Raw genomic sequence first — 27,467 nt, forward strand, 5'->3', positions numbered from 1 at the left:
TTAACATTGCCTTTCCTCTTTTCTATTATTTTATTTGTGATCTCTAGAGAGAACACACAAATAGAAACTTCAAAATCCCATAAATTAAGCATTTCTCTTAATCTCAAATCTGTGAGTATTTAAATCGAAAAACTTGGGTCTCAATGGGAATTTTGAATTGAGATCAAAATTCATTTTTTTTTAATACTTTCTTTTGTTTATTACTCCCTCCGTCCATATTTACTTGTCTATATTTGACTTGGAACATTCTTAATAAGCAATAAATAAAATGAGAAATGAATTGGAGTACTTAATAATAAGGGTAAAATGTCTAAAATGGTAAATTATGTCTTGATTTTTCAAACTATATAACTTACAAATAAAAGTGGACATATATTTTTAGTATAATGGACAAATAAAAATGGACGGAGGGAATGTATTATAAAAATTTATGCTATTCTATAGTTGTTAAATTCAATTTAAATCACTTTACTACTTAAATTGTGATGGAAATTTCGTAAGCACTGCTTAGAAACAATATGAAATTTATGATTTATTTTTGAGAACTTGTAGTTTATCTAATTCTACATTTACTTATGGGGTGTATTTACCTATTGAAGAGTTTTTCTATTATTTTTCTTATTTTGATTGGTGTAATTCCTTATTGAAGATGTATTTTACTTGTACAAATTCGTTTTTTAATATACATAAGAGATGCAAGTCCCTTGGTGAAAATGTTGATTTTATTTCTGTTGTTAATGGGTGTGATTTCTTGTTTAAGATGCTAATTATGTTCGTTTCTTGATTTTTGAGATGTAATTTTCATATTTGCAAATAAAAAAAAGCTTATTTAGTTGACCCGAATAAACTAAAAAGAAATGCACTCAACCCAAATACACGTTCCTAACAAGATGTACATTGAAGAAAATTATGGCACCTGCCACCTTCAAATCCTAGATCTGCCTCTGAACGCATCTACTATGGTCTAAAAACTATTAATCCGATTTTACATTAACGATCTACACCCCGATGATGATAATCCAAAACTATTACCAAACAGCCCCTAAGTGGAGAGACCGTGAACTTTATGGCTACTAATGTAATAACCAAAACTTATGGGTCTTTGAGAAAAATGTAGAAGTCTCCTCTCTTTGCGTTGACTGGTAAAAAAAAAATAAGAAGGTACATAGTATAAAGTATAAAAATATAAATATAATCTCTAAATCCCAATTTCCTGTAATTTTCATCTGTTATTGCTGTTGGCTCAATCAACATGAACATCTTCTCCAAGAAACCCAATGCCAAAGGTTCAATTTTTAAGTTCTTGATTTCATCAAATTCAATTTTTGAACAACCCCTTTTGTTTATTCTTGTAATTGGTACCTTATATTAATATATATATATATATGATCATTTATTGAAAACTGACTGATCTGGGATTGAGGGGTAGTTGATTGATTGTTGGTAACTCTAATAAAAATTGAGTTTTTATGATTCTTGATGGAATTCATGTTAGTTCTTCTTGGTGTTTGATCATTCATAAAATTAAGCTGTGATTTTGTTTACTTAGTGCTAAAGTTTGAGTCTTTTATGATTCTTTGTTTAATTTACATTAGTTCTTCTTGGTGTTTGATCATTCATAAAATTAAGCTGTGATTTTGTTTACTTAGTGCTAAAGCTTGAGTCTTTTATGATTCTTTGTTTAATTTACATTTTTTTTTGTTTAATTTACATTAGTTCTTCTTGGTGTTTGATCATTCATAAAAATTAAGCTGTGATTTTGTTTACTTAGTGCTAAACTTTGAGTCTTTTATGATTCTTCATGGAATTTACATTAGTTCTTCTTGGTGTTTAATCATTCACAAAATTGAGCTGTGATTTTTATTTACTTAGTGCTAAAGTGATGATTTTTTTGACAGAGGCGCTTCGGGAGAGTAGAAGAGAACTGACCCATGCTACGAGAGGTAAACAATTTTACACTTTTGTTCCCCCTTCCCCTTGCACAAGATACATTGAGCTCATAGATGGATTTGACATATATAAACTTGGAGTGAATAGGTTAAACACCCCCTAAACTATCACCATTTTGCGAGTTTCATACCTAAACTATTGGGTGTTCCTGTTACCCTCTGGACTATAACTCCCTTTAGATTGAATATGTGGTTAAATGTGTGGGATCACTTGCTGAGAGGCACGTGGGAGATGCAAAAAGTCTTGGAAAAGAGTCCACCTGGCACACTGAGTTCATGGTATTCAGGAGGCTCTGTGAACACCCATTAGTTTATGTATGAAACTCGCAAAACGGTGATAGTTTAGGTTTTTTAACCTATTCACTCAAAAAAAATATTCACGTGTACTGCCACTTGGAATGCTTTAGAGGAGCCTTTGGAGCGTAATGTTCTCGCGTACTCCTCCAGGGGTATTTTAATATGAATTCGTGGTAGTTCAATGAGATTCTGTGAATACCCAATAATTTAGGTATGAAACTCGCAAAACATTGATTGTTTAGGGTTTTTTTAACCTATTACTCATAAACTTGACGGGTTTGATCTTTAAAGTTCTTAGCACATAACTTGTTCAACTTATGAAATTATGGTTATAATATTCGTTAAAATTTTAGTGGCTTCACACACACACACAAAAAAAAAAAGAAAAACACATATATTCCATGTTCTGTGTCAAAATAGCTGGTTTGGTTTAACCTGTAGCTAATAAACTTTTTTTTTGAAACTAAAATTTCAACCTGTAGCTAATAAACTACATCCGCAACTCTATATATTTGTTTATAGAAAATTCAAAAGGGAAGTTCTAAAACATGTTAAGAGGTGCACACTGCCTTTACATGTTGTCTGTGACCGAGCAAGCATTTGATCGCATTGTAATCATAATACTTCTGGCTGAAGCTATAAACTACCTCAATTGTTAAAAGTGTCATGACCGGTTTTCTGTATTATTTGGCAGATTTATCACTGGCCTTTGTTCACCTTTACTTTATTTGACAATGTATAAGCATAATGAATGATGGGGCAAATGCAAGGGGCGAGGTTGTATTTGAAGTGTATTTAGCATATTTGATCTTTGCATTTCACTATCATAGTAATATTTTATTGGAATACATTAAATTATAAGGTTGATGCATGGCCAGTGTAAGAATAGTCAAACTTTGATCCGAATACCGTAAATACAAAGAATTCATAGTGTACGTTGACTAGTTGGGGGTTGAGAGATAGTTGATGGTCTTGGTCACTACCCAGTGTAATCCCACAATAGTGGAGTCTGGGGAGGGTAAGATGTACGCAGCCTTACCCCTACCTGGGTAGGGAGGCTGTTTCCGATTGACCCTCGGCAACCCTCCTCCTTTATCCGGGCTTGGGACCGGCAATGTGAGCGAGCTCACACAGGCGGAGTTGGTTGAGAGATAGTTGATATGATATTAAATTGTTAGGTATTGGTACTAGATGATATTGTCAGGGCTTTATGAGCTATGCCAATATTAGTCTGGATAGTTGATAGAAAGTAATGTTAATGAAGACCTAAGGTATACATGTGAGATAAACAATGAGTCTAAAAGCTTAGGGAGTAAATACAGTAAGTCACCAGCATTGTTAAGTAACTCATTTTAGTTTTAAAATTGTGATGTAGGTATTGAGAAGGAAATTTCTGCTTTGCAATCAGAGGTATGTCTAGAGCTTCTTTCTGATGTCTTTTCTTGAAAGTGCAATGTGTTTTCATGAGATACATAATTTTTTGCTATTTTAGAGCTTATATAACTTTTCCTTTATATCACACTTCCTTTACTTATGGTTCTGCACATGATATTACATTTTTTTTTCTTTTTTGGGACAGGAGAAAAAACTTGTTGCTGAAATAAAAAGGACCGCGAAAACTGGAAATGAGGTTGGTCTTGAGCGTCAGCTCTGGAGGCTTATTTAGCACTTGTAATTTAGTATGTTGCTTGTTAAGTAACAGTTAAGGTACTCAGATCGTACCAATATCGTTTGGAACTCATGTTTCATCTGCTTTTCCTCCGCGTTTTCAGACAGCTACAAAAGTTCTAGCACGTCAGTTAATCAGGCTTAGACAGCAAATAGCCAACTTGCAGGGTAGTCGGGCTCAAATGAGAGGTATTGCGACACATACGCAGGTACTCTTATCAAGTCATGTTACATGCTTACTGATTTCCGTTATTCTTTCCCTTTCTAGTGATGCATTTGAAAAGCTTTTTGCCTTTTTGCAGGCAATATCCGCCCAATCTTCGGTTGCTGCAGGCATGAAAGGAGCCACTACGGCTATGACCGCTATGAATAAGGTTCGGTGGTCAAAGATTGTGACATCTCAATTTAACTTGTGCATTTTGATTACACAAGAGGAAGAAATATAAAGAACTCCGTACATATTAAATTGTGTGAGTGCATCATCTAAAAGCATCAACTATTAGAGAAGGCACACTTTTTATTTACTTAAATATGTCCAAAAAAAAAACGCCCCCTCACATGTGGGGCTCTGCTTATTTTTCATGGGTTGAACATGTGAAGACAATTTTTTGACGAAGGGTGGTGGTGAGACTTGAAACTAGGACCAATACCTGCTTCTCAAATCATTTTACATTGTGTAATCACCTCATATAAAAGCTTAAATCATTCGAGAACACAAATTCTTTCAACTTAATAATGTCTTTGACGATACACATGAATATGAATGTTAGAGGGCATTGCCGCTCTTCACTGGGTGGTGTTGCTTTTTAACTTGTTTTTGGATCTATTTTATCCGTGAAATTTTAGTGTTTAGACAATTTTCGGATTACCAACACAGAGATATTAAACAATTCTTGATCTAGCAGTTTGATTTAGCGTGTTTCTTTACTCCTCTTCACCCTTTTTCCTCTGTTATTTCGGTTGTTTTGATATTGTCCATCACTGCTTTGATCTTTGTACTCACTGAAACATGACATTTGTGTTGTATGCGAAGTCATCTTCTTGATTCCTTCTCATAATTATCAGCTGACTTTATGCAGCAAATGGCCCCTGCAAAGCAAGCGAAGGTGATGCAAGATTTCCAGAGGCAATCAGCTCAGTTGGATATGTCGGTAAGACTGATTTCTGTTGAATCTTAAATAAAATCATATCACCTTCATGTCGAGTCAGATTATTAGAAGTCAACTCAATAATATGGTGTTCGTATTTGTAGACTGAAATGATGTCAGACGCCATAGATGATGCTATAGATAATGATGAAGCGGAGGAGGAAACTGAAGATTTGACAAATCAGGTATTTTTTCAAAAGCTCCTTTCAATAATGACTGGAAATAGTTAGTGGACGTGCACCTAGCAAGTGTTTTTTACTTTACGCTATCTTAGTAGTAGTTGATTTAATTGAAAATATCTATCACATTTGATTGCTCAGATGTCATTCTGGGTGTCTTCGGGGTCATTCTCTTCTTAATAGAATATTAGAATGTATTAATCTGGATTCTTTTTACGAAGAAGGGCAAAAATTGCCCCTAATTTTATGTCTGTTAACATATCAGCTTGTAGAAGCCTCCAACGTTTTCTTCTGTCTCAAATATACCCCTCAAACTAAAAAGGTCCCAAATATGTCCCTCGCACTAACTGTGGAATCCACGTCAGGGTATGTTTGGACGTTTTCAATTGCAGTATGGGCTTTCTTCAGTAGGCTCCATTTAGGACCCCAGCATACAAGATTCAAATCGTGATGAAGTTTTGCACCATATATTGTATATGGATCTTCATTGAAAATGGAACTAAGATTGAATATGGAATTTTCCCTTTAGGAATCAAACAATTATTGAAGTGCATTTAAATGTATATCTACATGGAAATATCTAAAACAAAACGGTCACACCTACTTATTGTTTTCTTGCAAGTTAATTTGATCTTATATTTCAGGTCCTTGATGAAATTGGAGTCGATGTTGCCTCACAGGTTAGTTTTTTATTATTGGTTCACAGTGGAACAATTAGTCTTCTTACTTACGAGAAGAAAAAGGAGTTGGGTGCTGGCAATTACCTTGTTAAATTTAAGATCCCATATTTTAATCTTGACAGATGTCGGCGGCTCCCAAGGGCAAAATTGCTGGAAAAAGGACCGAGGAATCAAGCAGGTTCATTCTCATTTCTTTTTGATATAGTCAACTTCTTACGTTATTTCCCTTTTCCTTCATTCACATGCTTTTTCAAGAGATAAACCTATGTACCCGGGAAAAAAAAACACAAGAAAAAAAAAAGAAGCCTAAAGGTTACGTAGAAGGATGTGTTGTACGCGCACATCATGAGTTCGAATTCTATTGGTGAATTAAGTTTGTTATTTAAATGGAGAATGATAGAGGGAAGGGGCTCAAATATATAGAAACATCATATTTCTCGGTTATTCAAAAAAAAATAAAAAAAAAATACAGAGCCAGGTTTCACTATCATGCGTCCTTCACTAGAAATAGCCTTGGCCTTGTTACCTCCTAGATTGCAAGCCTAGAAAAATCTGGTAAACATGGATATTAGTAAGTCATTTAAGAAAGCTAAGCGCACTTTGTTTCTTCGCTTCAAGTACTACTGTATCCTCGAGCAAATTATTAGACGTCTTGAGTGCACTGCTCGCTGACAGATCAAGTCCGTTGCGTTTTTTGCTTCTCATGTTTTCTTCCTTCCTGTTCATAATTGTATCGTATTAGTATGAATTGCATTTTTCATGCTGTGCTTTATTTGCTTCTCATTTTTTCTTCGCTTCCTGTAAATAGTTGTATTGTATTAGTATGAATTGCAATTTTCATGCTCTGTGAAATGAAGCTTACTAGTTCTGATCTCATTAACTCGCTCACGTACATTTGTTGTTGTGTCTTCATGTTGGCAGTTCGGGGATCGATGAACTGGAGAAGAGATTGGCTGCACTTAGAAATCCTTGATCTCAATATCTTGGACTGGTCCTTATGAAGTTTCACCACACATTAAACATGATTCCTTTAAGTTGTATGTACATAATATTTCTCCAAAGTGTGATGTGATGCATCACTCCTTGGTCTTATTTGAGGTGGTGTGATGCATAAATGGCTGTCCCAAAGCTACAAACAATGGATTAGTTGTTTGATAAAATCTTGGCATGACTTCTTTCATCTCTTGTCATGAAATTCTTTACTCTCTCTCAAGTGCTAGTGTGTATGCATTCTTTTTAATGTCGGTAGTGACTGGACCAGCTTGTGCACACCTCGGCTGTTTTAGGAGTTGATTTTAAGGGAAAGGCAATTTCAGGCAAAAGCAGAAATTTTCATCTGTTGTTTCTTCTGGGGATAGTTATTCTATGAATGATCCTTTTTTTAAATTCTCTTGCAATTGTTGGATCTTTTAAGGTAGGTTGAAAAGATTCTTTTGATCAAATTGAAAATCTTATTTAGATCATGGTCTAAAAGTTTGTAAATTATGACAAACATTAGACAACTATCTAATTTTTTGTCTATAATGTCGAGCAAAACATCAACAAACAGTAGACATGAGTTTAAAGTTGTCCAAAATGGTAATTTTGCAAGGGCATATTTGATAACTTTTAAAATAAGAACAAAATATAAACGGTGATGTAAGAAAGGAAAATTTGCATAAATCAACCATTCAAAAGCCATGGGCTTAGTGCATGGGTGCTTCATTTTGTCGTCACCATTTAATTTGTGCATTTTTTTTGGGACACGTGTATCCGCTTCAGACAACTTCATACATATGGTTTCTGACATTAGTCTTGATAAAATCTAACTTCAGATAAAATATGTTTGAACTCCTGTCATATATGTATTAACTTAGAACAAAAAAATGACTTAACTCGAGCAGACAGGTGGCTGAAAAGGAGCAAAAGCGCAAATGACCCTTTTGTCTTTTGAAGAAATAATTTGGATAAGTGCATTAACATTGTATTGATGCTTTTATAATAATGTTATGGATAGATAGAGATAAATAGATTAGGATTTTTGGGTGAAAGTTTAAACTTCTTAAAATGTGGAAGAGAAAAATAGTACAATAGGAGTATTTATTAGTGCTCCACTGTACTAGTACTCCCTTCGTCCCAATCTAAGTGTCTTAGTTTGACTAAACACGACATTTAAGAAACAGACATTTGAATCTTGTAATTCTAAATTAAAGATGTGTGTAATGTACTCAAATATCCTTTGAATCTTGTGGTTATAAACTTGTCTTATAGGATCAAGGGCGGAGCTAGGTTAGGCCAAGGGGTTCATCCGAACCTCCTTCGATGAAAAATCACTATGTATATATAAGATTAAAATTAATTTTTTATGTATATAAGTAGATGTTGAACTTCCTTGGCTTCTATGTGTATTTACTTCTTTAATAAAAATTCTGACTTTGTGTAGAATATTTGAACGGAAAAGGGCCAAATATACCCTTGTACTATTGGAAAAGGGCCAAATATACCCTTCGTTATACTTTGAGTCTAAATATACCCTTGTCGTTATACTTTGGGTCCGAATATACCCATAGTGTTATACTTTAACATATATATACCCCTCATTTTAACAGAGATACATGTGTCATCATCCTATTGGTCTATCTTAAATTATCCCTTAATTAATTAAAATTAAACCCATAAATGGTATCCAATACCCATACTCGGTATCCAATTAAAATTGGGGAAAGAACATATATGGCCGGACGGGTGAAACTAATTCCACCGGATGGCCAAACTTCTCCTAAACCCAAATGATACCCACTAAACTAATCCCATCCATTAGCTAAAATTTATATAAGACAATTTTCAAATAAAAATCCAAACACAAAAATATTTGAGGCGATTTTTATATATAATATGTGTCATTTGTATATAAAATATGTATCAATACCTATCTGTAATGTATAGAAACTGTATAAAAGATGAATCACTAAGGGATGTATCATTTTTGTATATAATATGTATCATTTATGTATATAATATGTGTCAGTACTGTGCAATTGAGCTGTATAGAATAGAAAATTGTATCATTTTTGTATATAATATGTATCATTTTTGTATAGAAAGTGTATATATAACTCCAGCATGTGTATATAAACTGTATCAGTCTTGTATAGAAAAAATGTACCATATATATAAAAAATGTATTATAGAAATCGTATTATTGTGGTATATAATATATGTCATTATTGTATATGTTAAAAATAAATATCATATCATTATTATATAATATGTGTATAATTAGCGTATAATTTATATATAACAAATATATGATTAATTCTAACATATGTATATAAATTATATAATTCTTATATATAAAATGTATGTATAAATTCAACATATTTATATATGTTGTAGTAGTTTAAGTGCCTGCTGTTGGGCCGGCACTTAAACCGTGATTAAACGTGAAATTAGTTTGGCTTCTACGACAACTTTTGCAAAAAATTAGGGCAAACCGTACCACTTTCCACTTTCCACTGAGATTTCTTAGCCATCGAAAATGAAGAAATTTTTTGTGCGTTGCCCTCACAATGATATTATTCCGTTCATCTCTGCTTTCCATTCTTGTTCAGCAATTACATCAAGGGCTTATTCTTCAAATCATAGTAATACATCTGTTTCAGTAAAGGGTAAACTTGGGTTAAATAGCAAGATTGAGAATGTTAAGTGTTTAGATGATGCCGTTACTCTCTTCCATCAAATGGTTAGAATGAAGCCTCTTCCTTCTGTTGTATGCTTTTCTAAATTATTTAAGACTATACTAAATATGAAGCATTATTCTGCTGTTGTTTCTCTTTTTCGAGAAATGCAGAATTTGGGCATCCCAATTAATGATTTCATCTTGAATATCGTGATTAACAGTTATTGCCTGATGCATCGTGTTGAATTTGGATTTTCGGTGTTACCCATTTACTTGAAGACTGGCATTCCGTTTGATAATGTTACCTTTACCACCCTAATAAGGGGATTATTTGCTGAAAATAAGGTCAAACTTGCAGTTGAATTGTTCAAAAAAAATGGTGAGAGGGAAGATTTGTGAGCCTAACGAAGTCATGTATGCAACTGTCATGAATGGGCTTAGTAAAAGGGGTCATACAGAGAAGACTTTAAGTTTGCTCCGGTTAATGGAACAAGGAAGTACTAAGCCCAACATATATATTTACAGCATTGTTATAAATGCTTTTTGCAAAGATGGAAACATAGATATTGCTGTGAACCTTTTGAACGAGATGAAGCTGAAAGGCATTCCTTCAAACATAGTCACATATAGTTCATTGATTGATGGTTTGTGTAAGTTTGGTCAGTGGGAAAAAGTTAAGACTTTGTTCTCTGAGATGGTGAACCTTAATATTTATCCAGATGTGCTCACCTTCACCATGGTGATTGATGCACTATGCAAAGAAGGAAAAGTCGAAGATGCAGAGGAAGTAATGAGACACATGACCGATAAAGGTGTAGAGCCTAATGTGTTCACCTATAATGCCATAATGAATGGACATTGTTGGTGTGGTCAACTGGCTAGAGTGAGGGGAGTTTTTGATTCCATGATAGATAAGAACATTGAACCTGACATTATTAGCTATAACACCCTAATAAATGGATACTGCAAGGAAAAGAAAATGGATGAGGCCATGCAATTGTTTGGTGAAATTTCTCAAAGGGAATTAAAACCTGATATCTTTACCTACAATACTATCTTGCAAGGGTTATTTGAAGTTGGAAGAATCGGAGATGCGAAAAACGTTTATGTTGAAATGCTTTCTGCAGGTTACGTACCTAATTTATGCACTGATCACACTTTGCTCAATGGTTATTTTAAGTACGGACTTGTTGAAGAAGCTATGTCGCTCTTTAATAAGTTGGAAAGAAAGAGAGAAAATATTGATATAGTATCTTACAATATAATCCTTAATGGCTTGTGCAAAAATGTTTAACTCGACAAAGCTCGTGCCATATTTGAGAAGCTTTCTTTAATTGGATTGCCTCCGGATACAAGAACGTATAATATAATGATAAATGGATTTTGTCTTGAAGGGTTGTTAGATGAAGCAAGTGATATGTTAAGAAAAATGAAGGACAACGGTTGTTTGCCGAACATTGTCACTTACAATGTTATTGTGCAAGGTTTTCTCAGGTGTAGCAAAATTAGTGAAATGGCAACATTCATGAAGGAAACTCCGCCTGTGTGAGCTCGCTCACATTGCCGGTCCCAAGCCCGGATAAAGGAGGAGGGTTGCCGAGGGTCAATCGGAAACAGCCTCCCTACCCAAGTAGGGGTAAGGCTGCATACATCTTACCCTCCCCAGACCCCACTATTGTGGGATTACACTGGGTAGTGACCAAGACCAAGGCAACATTCATGAAGGAAATGGTTGGAAGGGGCTTCTCATTTGACGCAACTACAATAGAGTTATTGATAAACGTTACAAAGGAGAATCCTTCCGTCCTTGACATTACAAGAGCTTCACTCGGAAAATAAGAAGTGATTTCTTTTGCTTGGTTTATTCGGCTACACTATCATTGCGATACAGTTTTTTATTACCGCAAAAGAAATGGTTTCCAATGCAATTGTGGAAACTGAAAAACTGGCAACTAAAACGTTGCTTGGGCTTTCCAGGCAGGCTTATTGAGGAGGTACATCACTTCTGATATTTTGATTGTTTTTCTACTCCTCTTTATCTTGGATATCAGATATTACTACTCTCTTGATATGGTAAATAATGTGGGTTTCCCTTATGTGTACACATTATAAGTCTAGAAATATATTGTGGAGGTTTATGTATGATCCAAGTGTACTGGATTCTTTATCGGGGATCCACATTTTCATAGAATAATAAAATTGTCAAATATAAGTTCATTGGTCCTTTGACTAACTTCGATGATGGAAGGAAGGGATTTCTTTTGAAGACATAGACATCTGTTTGCAATTCTTTACTGTAATTGTTTGTTTCTAATATTAGATTATGGATCTCTTTTGAAGGGATGCATTTTCATTCCTTCCACTATTATTACTATGTAAGTTAAAGAAGACTTACTTTACACTTCCATATGTAAATCAATTCTGAATTTTCCCTTCTTTGCTGTGACTGTAAATAACATATAAATATTTTCAATCTTTCTCATTTGCATTTGTTCTAAGTGTAACTAGACTGCAACTTGAAATTTAGAATATTATATTACTGGGTTCGTCGATTTCTACCTAACTTGTGTTTGTCTAACTTGTGAGTATAAGTTATGGTTCTGAGGTAGGTCGAGGGATAGGAATGAGGTAGGCATTTTAGTAGATAATGACTTACGAGAACAGGTGGTAGGGGTTAAGAGAGTTAGCGATAGGTTGATGATGATTAAGCTGGTTGTTGGAGGGTTTATTTTGCACATTATTAGTGCTTACGCGCTGTAAGCGGGCTTGGGCGAGGAGGAGAAAAGACGTTTTTGGGAGGATTTGGACGAGATGATGGGAAGTATACCGTCCACTGAGAAGCTATTCATCGGAGGAGATTTCAATGGGCACATTGGGTCAATTTCAGGGGATATGACGATGTGCATGGAGGTTGTGGTTTCAGGGACAGGAACGGAGGAGAAGGTGCACTATTGGATTTTGCAAAAGCCTTTGGGCTGATGGTGGCCAATTCGAGTTTCCCGAAGAAGGAGGAGCACTTGGTAACCTTTCGTAGTTCGGTGGCTAAGACGCAGATAGACTTTTTACTCCTTAGGAAGGACGATAAAGGTCTTTGTAAAGACTGCAAGGTGATCCCGAGTGAGAATCTAACGACCCATATGCTCTTGGTGATGGATTTAGATATCAAGATGAGGAAGAGAAAGAGGGTCGTGGACGACAAGCCTAGGATCAAATGGGGGAGTTTGACCATGACGGGTGCCCTGGAGATGGGGGAGAAGCTGAGATCTATGGGAGCTTGGGAGAGTAGTGGGGAGGCGACCAATATGTGGGATAGGGCGGCCAGTTGCATTAGGGAAGTAGCTAGAGAGGTGCTGGGGGTCTCGAAGGGTAGCCGTGGTCGGCACCGAGGGGACTGGTGGTGGAGTGGAGGAGTTCAAGAGAAGGTGGAAGCAAAAAAGGTGGCGTATGCGAAGTTGGTAGACAACAAGGATGACGAAAAGAGGCGAACGAATAGGGAATTGTACAAGATGGCGAGGAAGGAGGCAAAGCTAGCGGTTACAGCGACAAAGACAGCAGCTTTTGAATGCTTGTATGCAGAACTAGAGGACAAAGGAGGGATAAGAAGTTGTACAGACTAGCCAAGGTGAGGGAGAGGAAAGCGCGTGACTTGAATCAGGTGAAATGCATCAAGGACGAGGATGGTAGGGTACTAGTGGAGGACGCTCTCATTAGACGGAGATGGCAGTCGTACTTCCACAAACTCCTGAACGATGGAGGGGACAGAGATATTGCGTTGGGAGATTTGGAGTACTCCGAGAGGTGTCGTGATTTTGGATATTGTAGGAATATAAAGGTTGAAGAAGTTAAGGGTGCTGTTCGTAAGATGAGTAGGGGAAGAGCGATCGGGCCCGATGAGATTCCGGGGGAATTTTGGATGACTGCAGGCAGGGCAGGTTTAGAATGCTTGACTCGACTCTTTAATGTCATCTTTAAGACGACTAAGATGCCCGAAGAATGGCGATGCAGTACAATGGTTCCATTGTACAAGAACAAAGGCGACATTCAAAATTGCAATAACTACAGAGGGATCAAGTTGCTAAGTCACACTATGAAAGTGTGGGAAAGGGTGGTGGAGATGAGGGTGAGGAGAGGCGTGTCTATCTCAGAGAACAGTTCGGATTCATGCCGAGGCGCTCAACTATAGAAGCTATTCATCTTATACGGAGACTGGTGAAGCAATACAGGGAGAGGAAGAGGGACTTGCACATGGTATTCATCGACCTAGAAAAAGCATACGACAAAGTGCCGAAAGAGGTTCTTTGGAGATGTTTGGAGGCTAGAGGTGTACCTGTGGCGTACATTAGGGTGATCAAGGACATGTATGATAAGGCCAACACCAGGGTAAGGACTTTGGGAGGAGACTCAGAGCACTTCCCAGTGGTGATGGGGCTGCATCCGGGATCAGCTCTTAGCCCATTTTTATTCTCCTTGGTGATCGATGGATTGACGCGGTAAATTCAAGGTGAGGTGCCATGGTGTATGTTATTTGCAGATGACATAGTCCTGATTGACGAGTCTCGCAGCGGGGTTAACGCTAAGCTGGAGGTTTGGAGACAAACTCTGGAGTCTAAAGGGTTCAAGTTGAGTAGGACCAAGACAGAGTACTTGGAGTGCAAGTTCAGTGATATAGTACATGAGGCTGACGTGGAAGTGAAGCTTGGCACCCAGGTCATACAGAAGAAAGATAGTTTCAAGTATCTTGGGTCTATTATACAAGGAAATGGGGAGATTGATGATGACGTCACACGTCATATTGATGCAGGATGGATGAAATGGAGGCTTGCCTCCGGAGTGTTGTGTGACAAGAAGGTGTCACCGAGACTTAAAGGCAAGTTCTACAAAGTGGTGGTTAGACCAGCTATGTTGTATGGGGCGGAGTGTTGGCCAGTGAAGAAATATCATGTTCAGAAGATGAAAGTGGCGGAAATGGGAATGCTGCGATGGATGTGTGAGCACACTAGGAGTGATAGGATTAGGAATGAAGTCATTCGAGACAAGCTTGGAATAGCTTCAGTGGAAGACAAGATGCGAAAAGCGAGGCTAAGATGGTTTGGGCATGTGATGTGGGGAGATGAAAATGCCCCAGTGTAGAGGTGCGAGAGGTTGGCCAGTGACGGCTTCAGAAGAGGTAGAGGTAGGCCGAAGAAGTATTGGGGAGAAGTGATTAGACAGGACATGACATATTTCCTGCTTACGGAGGACATGACCTTAGATAGGAGGGTATGAAGGACTCATATTAGAGTAGAAGGATAGTAGTTAGTCACGTTTATCCTCCCTTGAGAGTAGTTATGTTGTATAGTTTCTTGTCTCTTGATTTCTGCGAGTTTCTGCGATTATCTGTTGGCTTATAATGGCTTATTTACCTTCATTGTTTTCATTTTCATAGTTATTTATAGCAGTTAATTCTCCTTTTACCATGACTTTCTTGCTTTGTTATCCTTTGCTTTCATATTGTTTTCGATACGCTTGATCATATCTAACCTTTTGTCTTGTCATGTCTTTCTTTCTCTCCTCTCTTGAGCCGAGGGTCTTTCGGAAACAGCCGCCCTACCTTTCAAGGTGGGGGTTAGGTCTGCGTACACTCTACCCTCCTCAGACCCACATAGTGGGATTATACTGGGCTTGTTGTTGTTGTTGTTGTTGTGTTTGTCTATTAGGATGCTTTGATTCCTCTTTTCTCAAATATATTTGCCAACAGTGAGAAGGAGTAAGTATCAGGTATGATAAATTTGTGGTGAACTGATTCATTTGCAGACTTACTTCATTTGCCAATACTGAGATTCTTGTTCTTCTACTTTTAGGGACTAATATCGAGATTTCCTCAATCTCCTCGAGTGTTTTGGTACTATCTCCAGATAACTTTGATGAGCAAGTGATGTCTTGGTTGAATTTCATGCTCATGGTAATTTATAATGTCTCACTGGCAAGTCATTCACTTGATTCTAGAATTGAACAGTAAGTTCTAGTTAGATGGTCCTGGTAAAGCACCGAAGCTGTAATTTCTTATCCAAAAAAAGGGCTGTACTTCATATCATCATTGACAACTAACTTAGAAGATGGAGGAAAGGGATTTGTTTTTTCAGATATAGAAATATGTTTGCAATTCTCTACTGTAAGTGTTTATTTCTATATTTTGGATTATGCATTTTAACTTTTACGTGTATACTCTACTCTACTTGTTATTTTGGAAGAAGCTTAAGTGACTGGGAGCTAAATGGATTTTGTCAAATGTTGCAACAGCTCGATTCAGTTCAAATTGATCAGAATAGGAGGGATTCCCTAATATGGACAGCTAGCAAGGATAAAAAGTTCTCAGTTAATAACTGTTATAAAACATTGACGAGGCAGTCAGGCTGTTTGGAACTTAATTGGTCATGAAAGATAAAGACTAAAGCTCCCATAAAGTGGCATGTTGGGAACACTTGAAGCAAATCTGGTTCACTATTCCTCTATGGATTTTCTGCACTCTATGGTTGGAAAGGAATATTACTTGTTTTGGAAGACAAAAAATCTATATCTCTAGTATTAAGAATATATGTTTGTATAATCCTTTTTTCTGGTGTAATAGCAGGCAAATTGGAATTATGTATTTCATATAAACGTTAGGAGGAAGAGAGTAGTTGTATCTTTGTTGTGATACAACATTGTCTGGAGTCCTGTACTGTTTGTACCATCTTGGTACCTTTTATTAATAATACCTTTACCATTTCAGAAAAAGAAACTGGTTACCTCTATATAGAACTTCAAAATCCCCTGTAGTGTTTTGGTACTATCTCCAGATAACTTTGAAATATTGTTTTATATATGAGCAAATGATGCCTTGGTTGAATTTCATGCTCCATGGTTATTTTGAAGTGTCTCACCGCAAGCCATTCACTTAATTTTGGAATTAATCAGTACGCTCTATTTAGATGGTCCTTGTATAGAACTGAAGCTGTAATTTCTTATCCAAAAAACAGTGCTAATGTGCAATTCATCAGAATAGAGTGTGATACACATCTTTTTATCTTTCGCGTCTCTAATTTATGCTTTATCTTTTGCAGGTGTGGTTTGCAAAGTGGATACCTGGCTTGCTGAGATTACTCATACTGAAAAACTGTGTAACAGCAACTTAGTTTGTATCCTGTTATTTTTCATACTTATGAAAAGGTTGCGACACTGTTCAAACTAGAGAATCAATGTTTGACTTAATAATATACTGCAGATGAACTGAAAAACTTGTCCATGGCATATCTAATGGTACGAAATTGATGGTTCACTATGTGCCCCTTAGTATTTTGCTGTTGAACTCAGGATTTCTTTAGTATTTTCCTATTGTTTATGTTGTACAGGCAGATTTGATTTGTCGTTCTTCTAAAGTGCATTAAATTGTTAAACAAAAGTGACATAAAAACCACCACTACTTGCTATTAAATGTGCTATTAAGGGTAGTGGCTATTATGAGTTACGACTGAGGTGGGGATAGGGTAAACTTGTTCTTTTGGCTAATGTTTTTTTCATCCCACGGAAATAACTTTTTTTGCACAGATTTCCCTTCAAACGCACTGGTCTTTATTTTTTGTCCCTCATATATGTGGTCTTTAATTTTCGCCCCTACTATTTATTTAATGAAAATATTCAGATCTGTTTTGTTCGGTATAAGTTCTGTTACATTTTTATGTCCTCGTGGACATTTCTTTTGCTTGATTTGTTCGGCTTTACTATCACAATGATACAATTTCGTTTTATCCCTGCATTAGAAGTTGCATCCAGTGCAATTAGGGAAGCTAAAAAGTTTTCTTGTGTGTTATATGTACGTAGGTCAAGAATTATGAAGGGAATCATTTAAGGAGACATCAATTATGAAGGGAATCATTTAAGGAGACATCAAACGCCAAAGCTTGCAACGTGTTTGCTGTTAGATCACTTCTAAGGTTTTTAATGTTTCATTGTATTTTTTTTTTTTTTATGACATGGGAACTTACTGTCACTACTCTTCGGATGCGCACAGGATAAATTCAGCTCCTGTGCAATAGCTCGCAAACCACACAACAAAAACTTTTGGAACTCCAACATACTGTGTGGGAGTTTCACATATAGAGAATCTTCGAGTTCCGGTTTAGTGTTATGAAGTTTTATTTGTCAATATCTCGAACTCGAGCACCATATGCTGGAACTATTTCGTATTTTAGGTAGTTATATTTTTGTCCACATGTTATTCCGCATTAAAATATAAATTTTTCTCAATTATATTTCAAATGGTGAATAAACTTTGATTGCCGTCTCAAAAACTGGTCATTCCACCTAATTTTTACTAAATAATATAAACATTTCTATCAATACCTAAATTTACAAACTTAGAATTATCCCGCATGAGCTATCACCTAAAATTTGGGGCTTTTTGAGATTGCGGTGGATTAAAAGTATTTATTATTGTTTTAATTCTCATGTAGGTGAAAAACTAACTATTCTCTCTGTTCACTTTTATTTATCACGTTTTTACTTTTCGAGAGTAAAATTACATAGATTTTGATCAACATTTTAAGATGTATTTTTTCATCATCATATTAATATTTGAAAGAATTGCAACTTACAATATATTTTGTATAGTTTTTGAACATCTAAATTTTAATTTAAAATATTAAATTAATCTAATTCAATTAAACTCCAAAGATTAGTCAAATTGAATGCCAAGAAGTGAAACGTGACAATTAAAAATAAATGGAGGAAGTAATTATTTCGTAATCCGTTTGAGTTTAAATGAATTGGGTTATGACTAGTTTGTTGACGACATCCAACATGTTGAATTCATAATGACCCATCAGATTATTTGGTCAAACTCAAAATTTAAAATATACAAAATCAAATTTGGAGACTAAAATACGGGAAAGGGTTAGATTTGTCCCTGTACTCTCACAAATAAGTTATATTTGTCATTCGTTATGGTTTTTTGATATATTTGACCATCTCATCCAACTTTAGAGTTAGTATTTGTCCTTCTCATTCAACTTTAGGGCAAATATGCCCCTAAAATTGAATGACAAGGACAAATATATCAAAAAAGTATAATGAAAGATAAATATAACTTACTTATGAGAGTACAATAACAAACCTAACCCTTTTTCGATTAAAATATTATTATATATTTTAGAAGAACGTAAAAAAAACTAGTAAAATAAAAGAAGATATTAGTCACTAATTTTTTTAAAGCAAAATAAAAAAGTGATGGAATTTTGGATCTTTTTGTACGGGATTAAACAATTTTGGACCACATTGAAAGTACGACCCTATCATTGATATGATGTGTTTTGACCCGTACAAGTTTAACGCCGTTTCAATTTGTCTGAAGTTATTTTAAGCCAAAGGATGGGGTCGAGAATCTGTGATCGATCCGAAGAACCACTCCCAGATACGATTCTGCTCCCTTTTCGTACTACCATGAGATTCTTGCCCGACTTTCTTTATGGACAATTATATTATTTCCAGCCCAAATGAGATAGTGCCTAATGTCATCGGGAGCGAGTTGGTAGGGGGCCAGAGATCTTGAGAATGAATCAAGGAAATCCTGATGCTCCGCCAGCCATTCCTCATGCTCAACAGGCTATGAGGATCTGGATCTAGCCTTGCGATTGGGGCCGCCGAGCCTAACAAAAGAGGCTCTCGAAAGAGGTAAAAATCATCATATAATAATCCACAGAAATTGCAATTTAGTCGTTTCAATTTGTCTGAAGTTATTTCTTTTTAGTTCGTATTAAAATAAATAATTTTTTTCTTAATTTAAAAATAAATTCACATTATAAATAATTTACGATCACATAAATTTTTAAAACTTATTTTGAACTATAAATTTTAAAAGTATTCATCTTTCTTAAATATCATATCAATTAAATAGGTTCGTATAAATTGATATAGATGAGTTTGACCAACTCCCTCCTTTGCTTACTATTTTGTCCAAAATTAGGGCACACTGAAATAGAATACCTCTTTCTCATCCACCAAAGAAGATGAGGAGAATTTCTCTGCGAAATGGAATTATCTCTTTCTTTGTTGCTACCAATTCTGGTTCGGCAACTACAGTTATTAGAGCTTATTCTTCATGCAATACTAATAAATCCATTTCAGTAAAGGGTAAACTTGGGATAAACATCAATTTTGAGAAGGTCAAGTGTTTAGATGATGCTTTCACTCTCTTCCATCAAATGGTCAGAATGAAGCCTCTTCCTTCTGTTATATGCTTCTCTAAATTATTTAAAACTATCCTAAATATGAAGCATTATTCTTCTGTTATTTTGCTTTTTCGAGAAATGCAGAAATTGGGTATCCCAATTGATGGATTCATCTTGAATATTTTGATTAACAGTTATTGTCTGATGCATCGTGCTGATTGTGCATTTTCGGTCTTACCCATTTACTTGAAGAATGACATTTCGTTTGATGTTGTCACCTTTAACACCCTATTAAGGGGAATCTTTGCCGAAAATAAGGTCAAAGATGCAGTTGAATTGTTCAAAAAATTGGTGAGAGAGAAGATTTGTGAGCCTGACGTAGTCATGTATGCAACAGTCATGAATGGGCTTAGTAAAAGGGGTCATACCGAGAAAACTTTAAGTTTGCTCCGGTTAATGGAACAAGGAAGTACTAAGCCCAACACATATATTTACAGCATTGTTATAGATGCTTTTTGCAAAGATGGAAACATAGATATTGCTGTGAACCTTTTGAACGAGATGAAGCTGAAAGGCATTCCTTCAAACATAGTCACATATAGTTCATTGATTGATGGTTTGTGTAAGTTTGGTCAGTGGGAAAAAGTTAAGACTTGTTCTCTGAGATGGTGAACCTTAATATTTATCCAGATGTGCTCACCTTCACCATGGTGATTGATGCACTATGCAAAGAAGGAAAAGTCGAAGATGCAGAGGAAGTAATGAGACACATGACCGATAAAGGTGTAGAGCCTAATGTGTTCACCTATAATGCCATAATGAATGGACATTGTTGGTGTGGTCAACTGGCTAGAGTGAGGGGAGTTTTTGATTCCATGATAGATAAGAACATTGAACCTGACATTATTAGCTATAACACCCTAATAAATGGATACTGCAAGGAAAAGAAAATGGATGAGGCCATGCAATTGTTTGGTGAAATTTCTCAAAGGGGATTAAAACCTGATATCTTTACCTACAATACTATCTTGCAAGGGTTATTTGAAGTTGGAAGAATTGGAGATGCGAAAAAAGTTTATGCCGAAATGCTTTCTGCAGGTTACGTACCTAATTTATGCACTGATCACACTTTGCTCAATGGTTATTTTAAGTACGGACTTGTTGAAGAAGCTATGTCGCTCTTTAATAAGTTGGAAAGAAAGAGAGAAAATATTGATATAGTATCTTACAATATAATCGTTAATGGCTTGTGCAAAAATGGTAAACTCGACAAAGCTCGTGCCATATTTGAGAAGCTTTCTTTAATTGGACTGCTTCCGGATACAAGAACGTATAATATAATGATAAATGGATTTTGTCTTGAAGGGTTGTTAGATGAAGCAAGTGATATGTTAAGAAAAATGAAGGACAACGGTTGTTTGCCGAACATTGTCACTTACAATGTTATTGTGCAAGGTTTTCTCAGGTGTAGCAAAATTAGTGAAATGGCAACATTCATGAAGGAAATGGTTGGAAGGGGCTTCTCATTTGACGCAACTACAATAGAGTTATTGATAAACGTTACAAAGGAGAATCCTTCCGTCCTTGACATGATACAAGAGCTTCACTCGGAAAATAAGAAGTGATTATTTCTTTCGCTTGGTTTATTTGGCTACACTATCATTGCGATACAGTTTTTTATTACCGCAAAAGAAATGATTTCCAATGCAATTGTGGAAACTGAAAAACTGGCAACTAAAACGTTGCTTGGGCTTTCCAGACAGGCTTATTGAGGAGGTACATCACTTCTGATATTTTGATTGTTTTTCTACTCCTCTTTATCTTGGATATCAGATATTACTACTCTCTTGATATGGTAAATAATGTGGGTTTCCCTTATGTGTACACATTATAAGTCTAGAAATATATTGTGGAGGTTTATGTATGATCCAAGTGTACTGGATTCTTTATTGGGGATCTACATTTTCATAGAATAATAAAATTGTCAAATATAAGTTCATTGGTCCTTTGACTAACTTCGATGATGGAAGGAAGGGATTTCTTTTGAAGACATAGACATCTGTTTGCAATTCTTTACTGTAATTGTTTGTTTCTAATATTAGGTTATGGATCTCTTTTGAAGGGATGCATTTTCATTCCTTCCACTATTATTACTATGTAAGTTAAAGAAGACTTACTTTACACTTCCATATGTAAATCAATTCTGAATTTTCCCTTCTTTGCTGTGACTGTAAATAACAGATTAATATTTTCAATCTTTCTCATTTGCATTTGTTCTAAGTGTAACTAGACTGCAACTTGAAATTTAGAATATTATATTACTGGGTTCGTCGATTTCTACCTAACTTGTGTTTGTCTAACTTGTGAGTATAAGTTAAGGTTCTCAGGTAGGTCGAGGGATAGGAATGAGGTAGGCATTTTAGTAGATAATGACTTACGAGAACAGGTGGTAGGGGTTAAGAGAGTTAGCGATAGGTTGATGACGATTAAGCTGGTTGTTGGAGGGTTTATTTTGCACATTATTAGTGCTTACGCGCCGCAAGCGGGCTTGGGTGAGGAGGAGAAAAGACTTTTTTGGGAGGATTTGGACGAGATGATGGGAAGTATATCGTCCACTGAGAAGCTATTCATCGGAGGAGATTTCAATGGGCACATTGGGTCAATTTCAGGGGATATGACGATGTGCATGGAGGTTGTGGTTTCAGGGACAGGAACGGAGGAGGAGTTGCACTGTTGGATTTTGCAAAAGCCTTTGGGCTGATGGTGGCCAATTCGAGTTTCCCGAAGAAGGAGGAGCACTTGGTAACCTTTCGTAGTTCGGTGGCTAAAACGCAGATAGACTTTTTACTCCGTAGGAAGGACGATAAAGGTCTTTGTAAAGACTGCAAGGTGATCCCGAGTGAGAATCTAATGACCCAGCATAAGCTCTTGGTGATGGATTTAGAAATCAAGATGAGGAAGAGAAAGAGGGTCGTGGACGACAGGCCTAGTATCAAATGGGGGAGTTTGACCATGACAGGTGCCCTGGAGATGGGGGAGAAGCTGATATCTATGGGAGCCTGGGAGAGTAGTGGGGAGGCGACCAATATGTGGGATAGGACGGCCAGTTGCATTAGGGAAGTAGCTAGAAAGGTGCTGGGGGTCTCGAAGGGTAGCCATGGTCGGCACCGAGGGGACTGGTGGTGGAATGGAGGAGTTCAAAAGAAGGTGGAAGCAAAAATGGTGGCGTATGCGAAGTTGGTAGACAACAAGGATGACGAAGAGAGGCGAATGAATAGGGAATTGTATAAGATGGTGAGGAAGGAGGCAAAGCTAGCGGTTACGGCGGCAAAGACAGCAGCTTTTGAACGCCTGTATGCAGAACTAGAGGACAAAGGAGGGATAAGAAGTTGTACAGACTAGCCAAGGTGAGGGAGAGGAAAGCGCGTGACTTGAATCAGGTGAAGTGCATCAAGGACGAGGATGGTAGGGTACTAGTGGAGGACGCTCTCATTAGATGGAGATGACAGTCGTACTTCCACAAACTCTTGAACGATGGAGGGGACAAAAAATATTGCGTTGGGAGATTTGGAGTACTCCGAGAGGTGTCGTGATTTTGGATATTGTAGGAATATAAAGGTTGAAGAAGTTAAGGGTGTTGTTCGTAAGATGAGTAGGGGAAGAGCGACCGGGCCCGATGAGATTCTGGGGGAATTTTGGAAGACTGCAGGCAGGGCAGGTTTAGAATGGTTGACTTGACTCTTTAATGTCATCTTTAAGACGACTAAGATGCCCGAAGAATGGCGATGCAGTACAATGATTCCATTGTACAAGAACAAGGGCGACATTCAAAGTTGTAACAACTACAGAGGGATCAAGTTGCTAAGCCACACTATGAAAGTGTGGGAAAGGGTGATGGAGATGAGGGTGAGGAGAGGCGTGTCTATCTCAGAGAACCAGTTCGGATTCATGTCGGGGCGCTCAACTATAGAAGCTATTCATCTTGTACGGAGACTGGTGGAGCAATACAGGGAGAGGAAGAGGGACTTGCACATGGTATTCATCGACCTAGAAAAAGCATACGACAAAGTGCCGAGAGAGGTTCTATGGAGATGTTTGGAGGCTAGAGGTGTACCTGTGGCGTACATTAGAGTGATCAAGGATATGTATGATGAGGCCAAGACCAGGGTAAGGACTTTGGGAGGAGACTCAGAGCATTTTCCAGTGGTGATGGGGCTGCATCAGGGATCAGCTCTTAGCCCATTTTTATTCTCCTTGGTGATCGATGGATTGACACGGCAAATTCAAGGTGAGGTGCCATGGTGTATGCTATTTGCAGATGAAATAGTCCTGATTGACGAGTTCCGCAGCGGGGTTAAAGCTAAGCTGGAGGTTTGGAGACAAACTCTGGAGTCTAAAGGGTTCAAGTTGAGTAGGACCAAGACAGAGTACTTGGAGTGCAAGTTCAGTGATATAGTACATGAGGCTGACGTGGAAGTGAAGCTTGGCACCCAGGTCATACAGAAGAAAGATAGTTTCAAGTATCCTGGGTCTATTATACAAGGAAATGGGGAGATTGATGATGACGTCACACATCGTATTGATGCAGGATGGATGAAACGGAGGCTTGCCTCTGGAGTGTTGTGTGACAAGAAGGTGCCATCGAGATTTAAAGGCAAGTTCTACAAAGTGGTGGTTAGACCAACTATGTTGTATGGGGCAGAGTGTTGGCCAGTCAAGAAATCTCATGTTCAGAAGATGAAAGTGGCGGAAATGAGAATGTTGCGATGGATGTGTGGGCACACTAGGAGTGATAGGATTAGGAATGAAGTCATCCGAGACAAGCTTGGAATAGCCTCAGTGGAAGACAAGATGCGAGAAGCGAGGCTGAGATGGTTTGGGCATGTGATGCGGAGAGATGAAAATGCCCCAGTGCGGAGATGCGAGAGGTTGGCCAGTGACGGCTTCAGAAGAGGTAGAGGTAGGCTGAAGAAGTATTGGGGGGAAGTGATTAGACAGGACATGACACATTTCCTGCTTACGGAGGACATGACCTTAGATAGGAGGGTATGGAGGACTCATATTAGGGTTGAAGGACAGTAGTTAGTCGCGTTTATCCTCCCTTGAGAGTAGTTATGTTGTTGTATAGTTTCGTGTCTCTTGATTTCTGCGAGTATCTGTTGGCTTATAATGGCTTATTTACCTTCATTGTTTTTATTTTCATAGTTATTTATAGCAGTTAATTCTCCTTTTACCATGACTTTCTTGCTTTGTTATCCCTTGCTTTCATATTGTTTTCGATACGCTTGATCATATCTAACCTTTTGTCTTGTATTGTCTTTCTTTCTCTCCTCTATTGAGCCGAGGGTCTTTCGGAAACAGCCGCCCTACCTTTCAAGGTGAGGGTTAGGTCTGCGTACACTCTACCCTCCCCAGACCTCACATAGTGGGATTATACTGGGCTTGTTGTTGTTGTTGTTGTTGTGTTTGTCTATTAGGATGCTTTGATTCCTCTTTTCTCAAATTTATTTGCCAAAAGTGAGAAGGAATAAGTATCAGGTATGATAAATTTGTGGTGAACTGATTCATTCAGACTTACTGCATGATATCAAATAGGCAATACTGAGATTCTTGTTCTTCTACTTTTAGGGACTAATATCGAGATTTCCTCAATCTCCTCGAGTGTTTTGGTACTATCTCCAGATAACTTTGATGAGCAAGTGATGTCTTGGTTGAATTTCATGCTCATGGTAATTTAAAATGTCTCACTGGCAAGTCATTCACTTGATTCTAGAGTTGAACAGCAAGTTCTAGTTAGATGGTCCTGGTAAAGCACCGAAGCTGTAATTTCTTATCCAAAAAAAGGGCTGTACTTCATATCATCATTGACAACTAACTTAGAAGATGGAGGAAAGGGATTTCTTTTTCCAGATATAGAATTATGTTTGCAATTCTCTACTGTAAGTGTTTATTTCTGTATTTTGGATTATGCATTTTAACTTTTACGTGTATACTCTACTTGTTATTTTGGAAGAAACTTAAGTGACTGGGAGCTAAATGGATTTTGTCAAATGTTGCAACAGCTGGATTCAGTTCAAATTGATCAGAATAGGAGGGATTCCCTAATATGGACAGCTAGCAAGGATAAAAAGTTCTCAGTTAATAACTGTTATAAAACATTGACGAGACAGTCAGGCTGTTTGGAACTTAATTGGTCATGGAAGATAAAGACTAAAGCTCCCATAAAGTGGCATGTTGGGAACACTTGAAGCAAATCTGGTTCTATTCCTCTATGGATTTTCTGCACTCCATGGTTGGAAAGGAATATTACTTGTTTTGGAAGACAAAAAATCTATATCTCTAGTATTAAGAATATATGTTTGTATAATCCTTTTTTCTGGTGTAATAGCAGGCAAATTGGAATTATGTATTTCATATAAACGTTAGGAGGAAGAGAGTAGTTGTATCTTTGTTGTGATACAACATTGTCTGGAGTCCTGTACTGTTTGTACCATCTTGGTAACTTTTATTAATAATACCTTTACCATTTCAGAAAAAGAAACTGGTTACCTCTATATAGAACTTCAAAATCCCCTCCAGTGTTTTGGTACTATCTCCAGATAACTTTGAAATATTGTTTTATATATGAGCAAATGATGCCTTGGTTGAATTTCATGCTCCATGGTTATTTTGAAGTGTCTCACCGCAAGCCATTCACTTAATTTTGGAATTAATCGGTAAGCTCTATTTAGATGGTCCTTGTATAGAACTGAAGCTGTAATTTCTTATCCAAAAAAAAGTGCTAATGTGCAATTCATCAGAATAGAGTGTGATACACATCTTTTTATCTTTCGCGTCTCTAATTTATGCTTTATCTTTTGCAGGTGTGGTTTGCAAAGTGGATACCTGGCTTGCTGAGATTACTCATACTGAAAAACTGTGTAACAGCAACTTAGTTTGTATCCTGTTATTTTTCATACTTATGAAAAGGTTGCGACACTGTTCAAACTAGAGAATCAATGTTTGACTTAATAATATACTGCAGATGAACTGAAAAACTTGTCCATGGCATATCTAATGGTACGAAATTGATGGTTAGTGATGTGCCCCTTAACTCAACACAAGGGAATATGATTTATGCCATCATTTTTAAGCATCAATTGCGCGGAAGACTTGTCATGTTGTTTATCTTATGAACTGTTGGGTCCTTTCTGATACGAAGTCTGTATCTGAATTTTTAATACTTAATTCTCTTCTGGGTCTTTAAGGGTGAAAGAGTTAATTTGCTGTTGAACTCAGGATTTCTTTAGTATTTTCCTATTGTTAATGTTCTACTGGCAGATTTGATTTGTCGTTCTTCTGAAGTGCATTAAATTGTTAACAAAAATGACATAAAAACCACCACTACTTGCTATTAAATGTGCTATTAAGTGTAGTGGCTATTATGAGTTATGACTGGTGGGGATAGGGTAAACATGTTCTTTTGGCTAATGTTTTTCATCCCACGGAAATAACTTTTTTGCACAGAGTTCCCTTCAAACGCACTGGTTTTTAATTTTTATCCCTTATATATGTGATCTTTAATTTTCGCCCCTACTGTTTATTTAATGAAAATATTCAGATCTGCTTTGTTCGGTATAAGTTCTGTTACATTTTTATGTCCTCGTGGACATTTCTTTCGCTTGATTTGTTTGGCTTTACTATCACAATGATACAATTTCGTTT

At 36.8% G+C, this 27,467-nt stretch overlaps 1 protein-coding gene, 1 long non-coding RNA gene and 1 pseudogene across 2 annotated transcripts; all 3 read left to right on the forward strand.

Annotated features, from left to right (window-relative positions):
- The first annotated feature begins 1,166 nt into the window (after positions 1-1,166).
- LOC132605723 (vacuolar protein sorting-associated protein 2 homolog 3) lies at positions 1,167-7,101 on the forward strand. Its single transcript, XM_060318922.1, has 11 exons — positions 1,167-1,286; positions 1,899-1,943; positions 3,622-3,656; positions 3,826-3,876; positions 4,019-4,123; positions 4,217-4,288; positions 4,994-5,065; positions 5,167-5,247; positions 5,886-5,921; positions 6,044-6,099; positions 6,843-7,101. The coding sequence occupies exons 1-11, from the start codon at positions 1,253-1,255 to the stop codon at positions 6,892-6,894; spliced, it is 639 nt and encodes a 212-aa protein (XP_060174905.1). The 5' UTR covers positions 1,167-1,252; the 3' UTR covers positions 6,895-7,101.
- Positions 7,102-9,336: 2,235 nt separating this feature from the next.
- Positions 9,337-26,304, forward strand: LOC132606087 (uncharacterized; annotated as a pseudogene).
- LOC132605724 (uncharacterized) lies at positions 11,245-16,339 on the forward strand. The gene is made up of 2 exons (XR_009569417.1): positions 11,245-15,730; positions 15,859-16,339. It is a non-coding gene; the product is annotated as an uncharacterized LOC132605724 (long non-coding RNA).
- Positions 26,305-27,467: the final 1,163 nt, after the last annotated feature.

The sequence above is a fragment of the Lycium barbarum genome, chromosome 8 (assembly GCF_019175385.1).
Source record: "Lycium barbarum isolate Lr01 chromosome 8, ASM1917538v2, whole genome shotgun sequence".
Lineage (NCBI taxonomy): Eukaryota > Viridiplantae > Streptophyta > Magnoliopsida > Solanales > Solanaceae > Lycium > Lycium barbarum.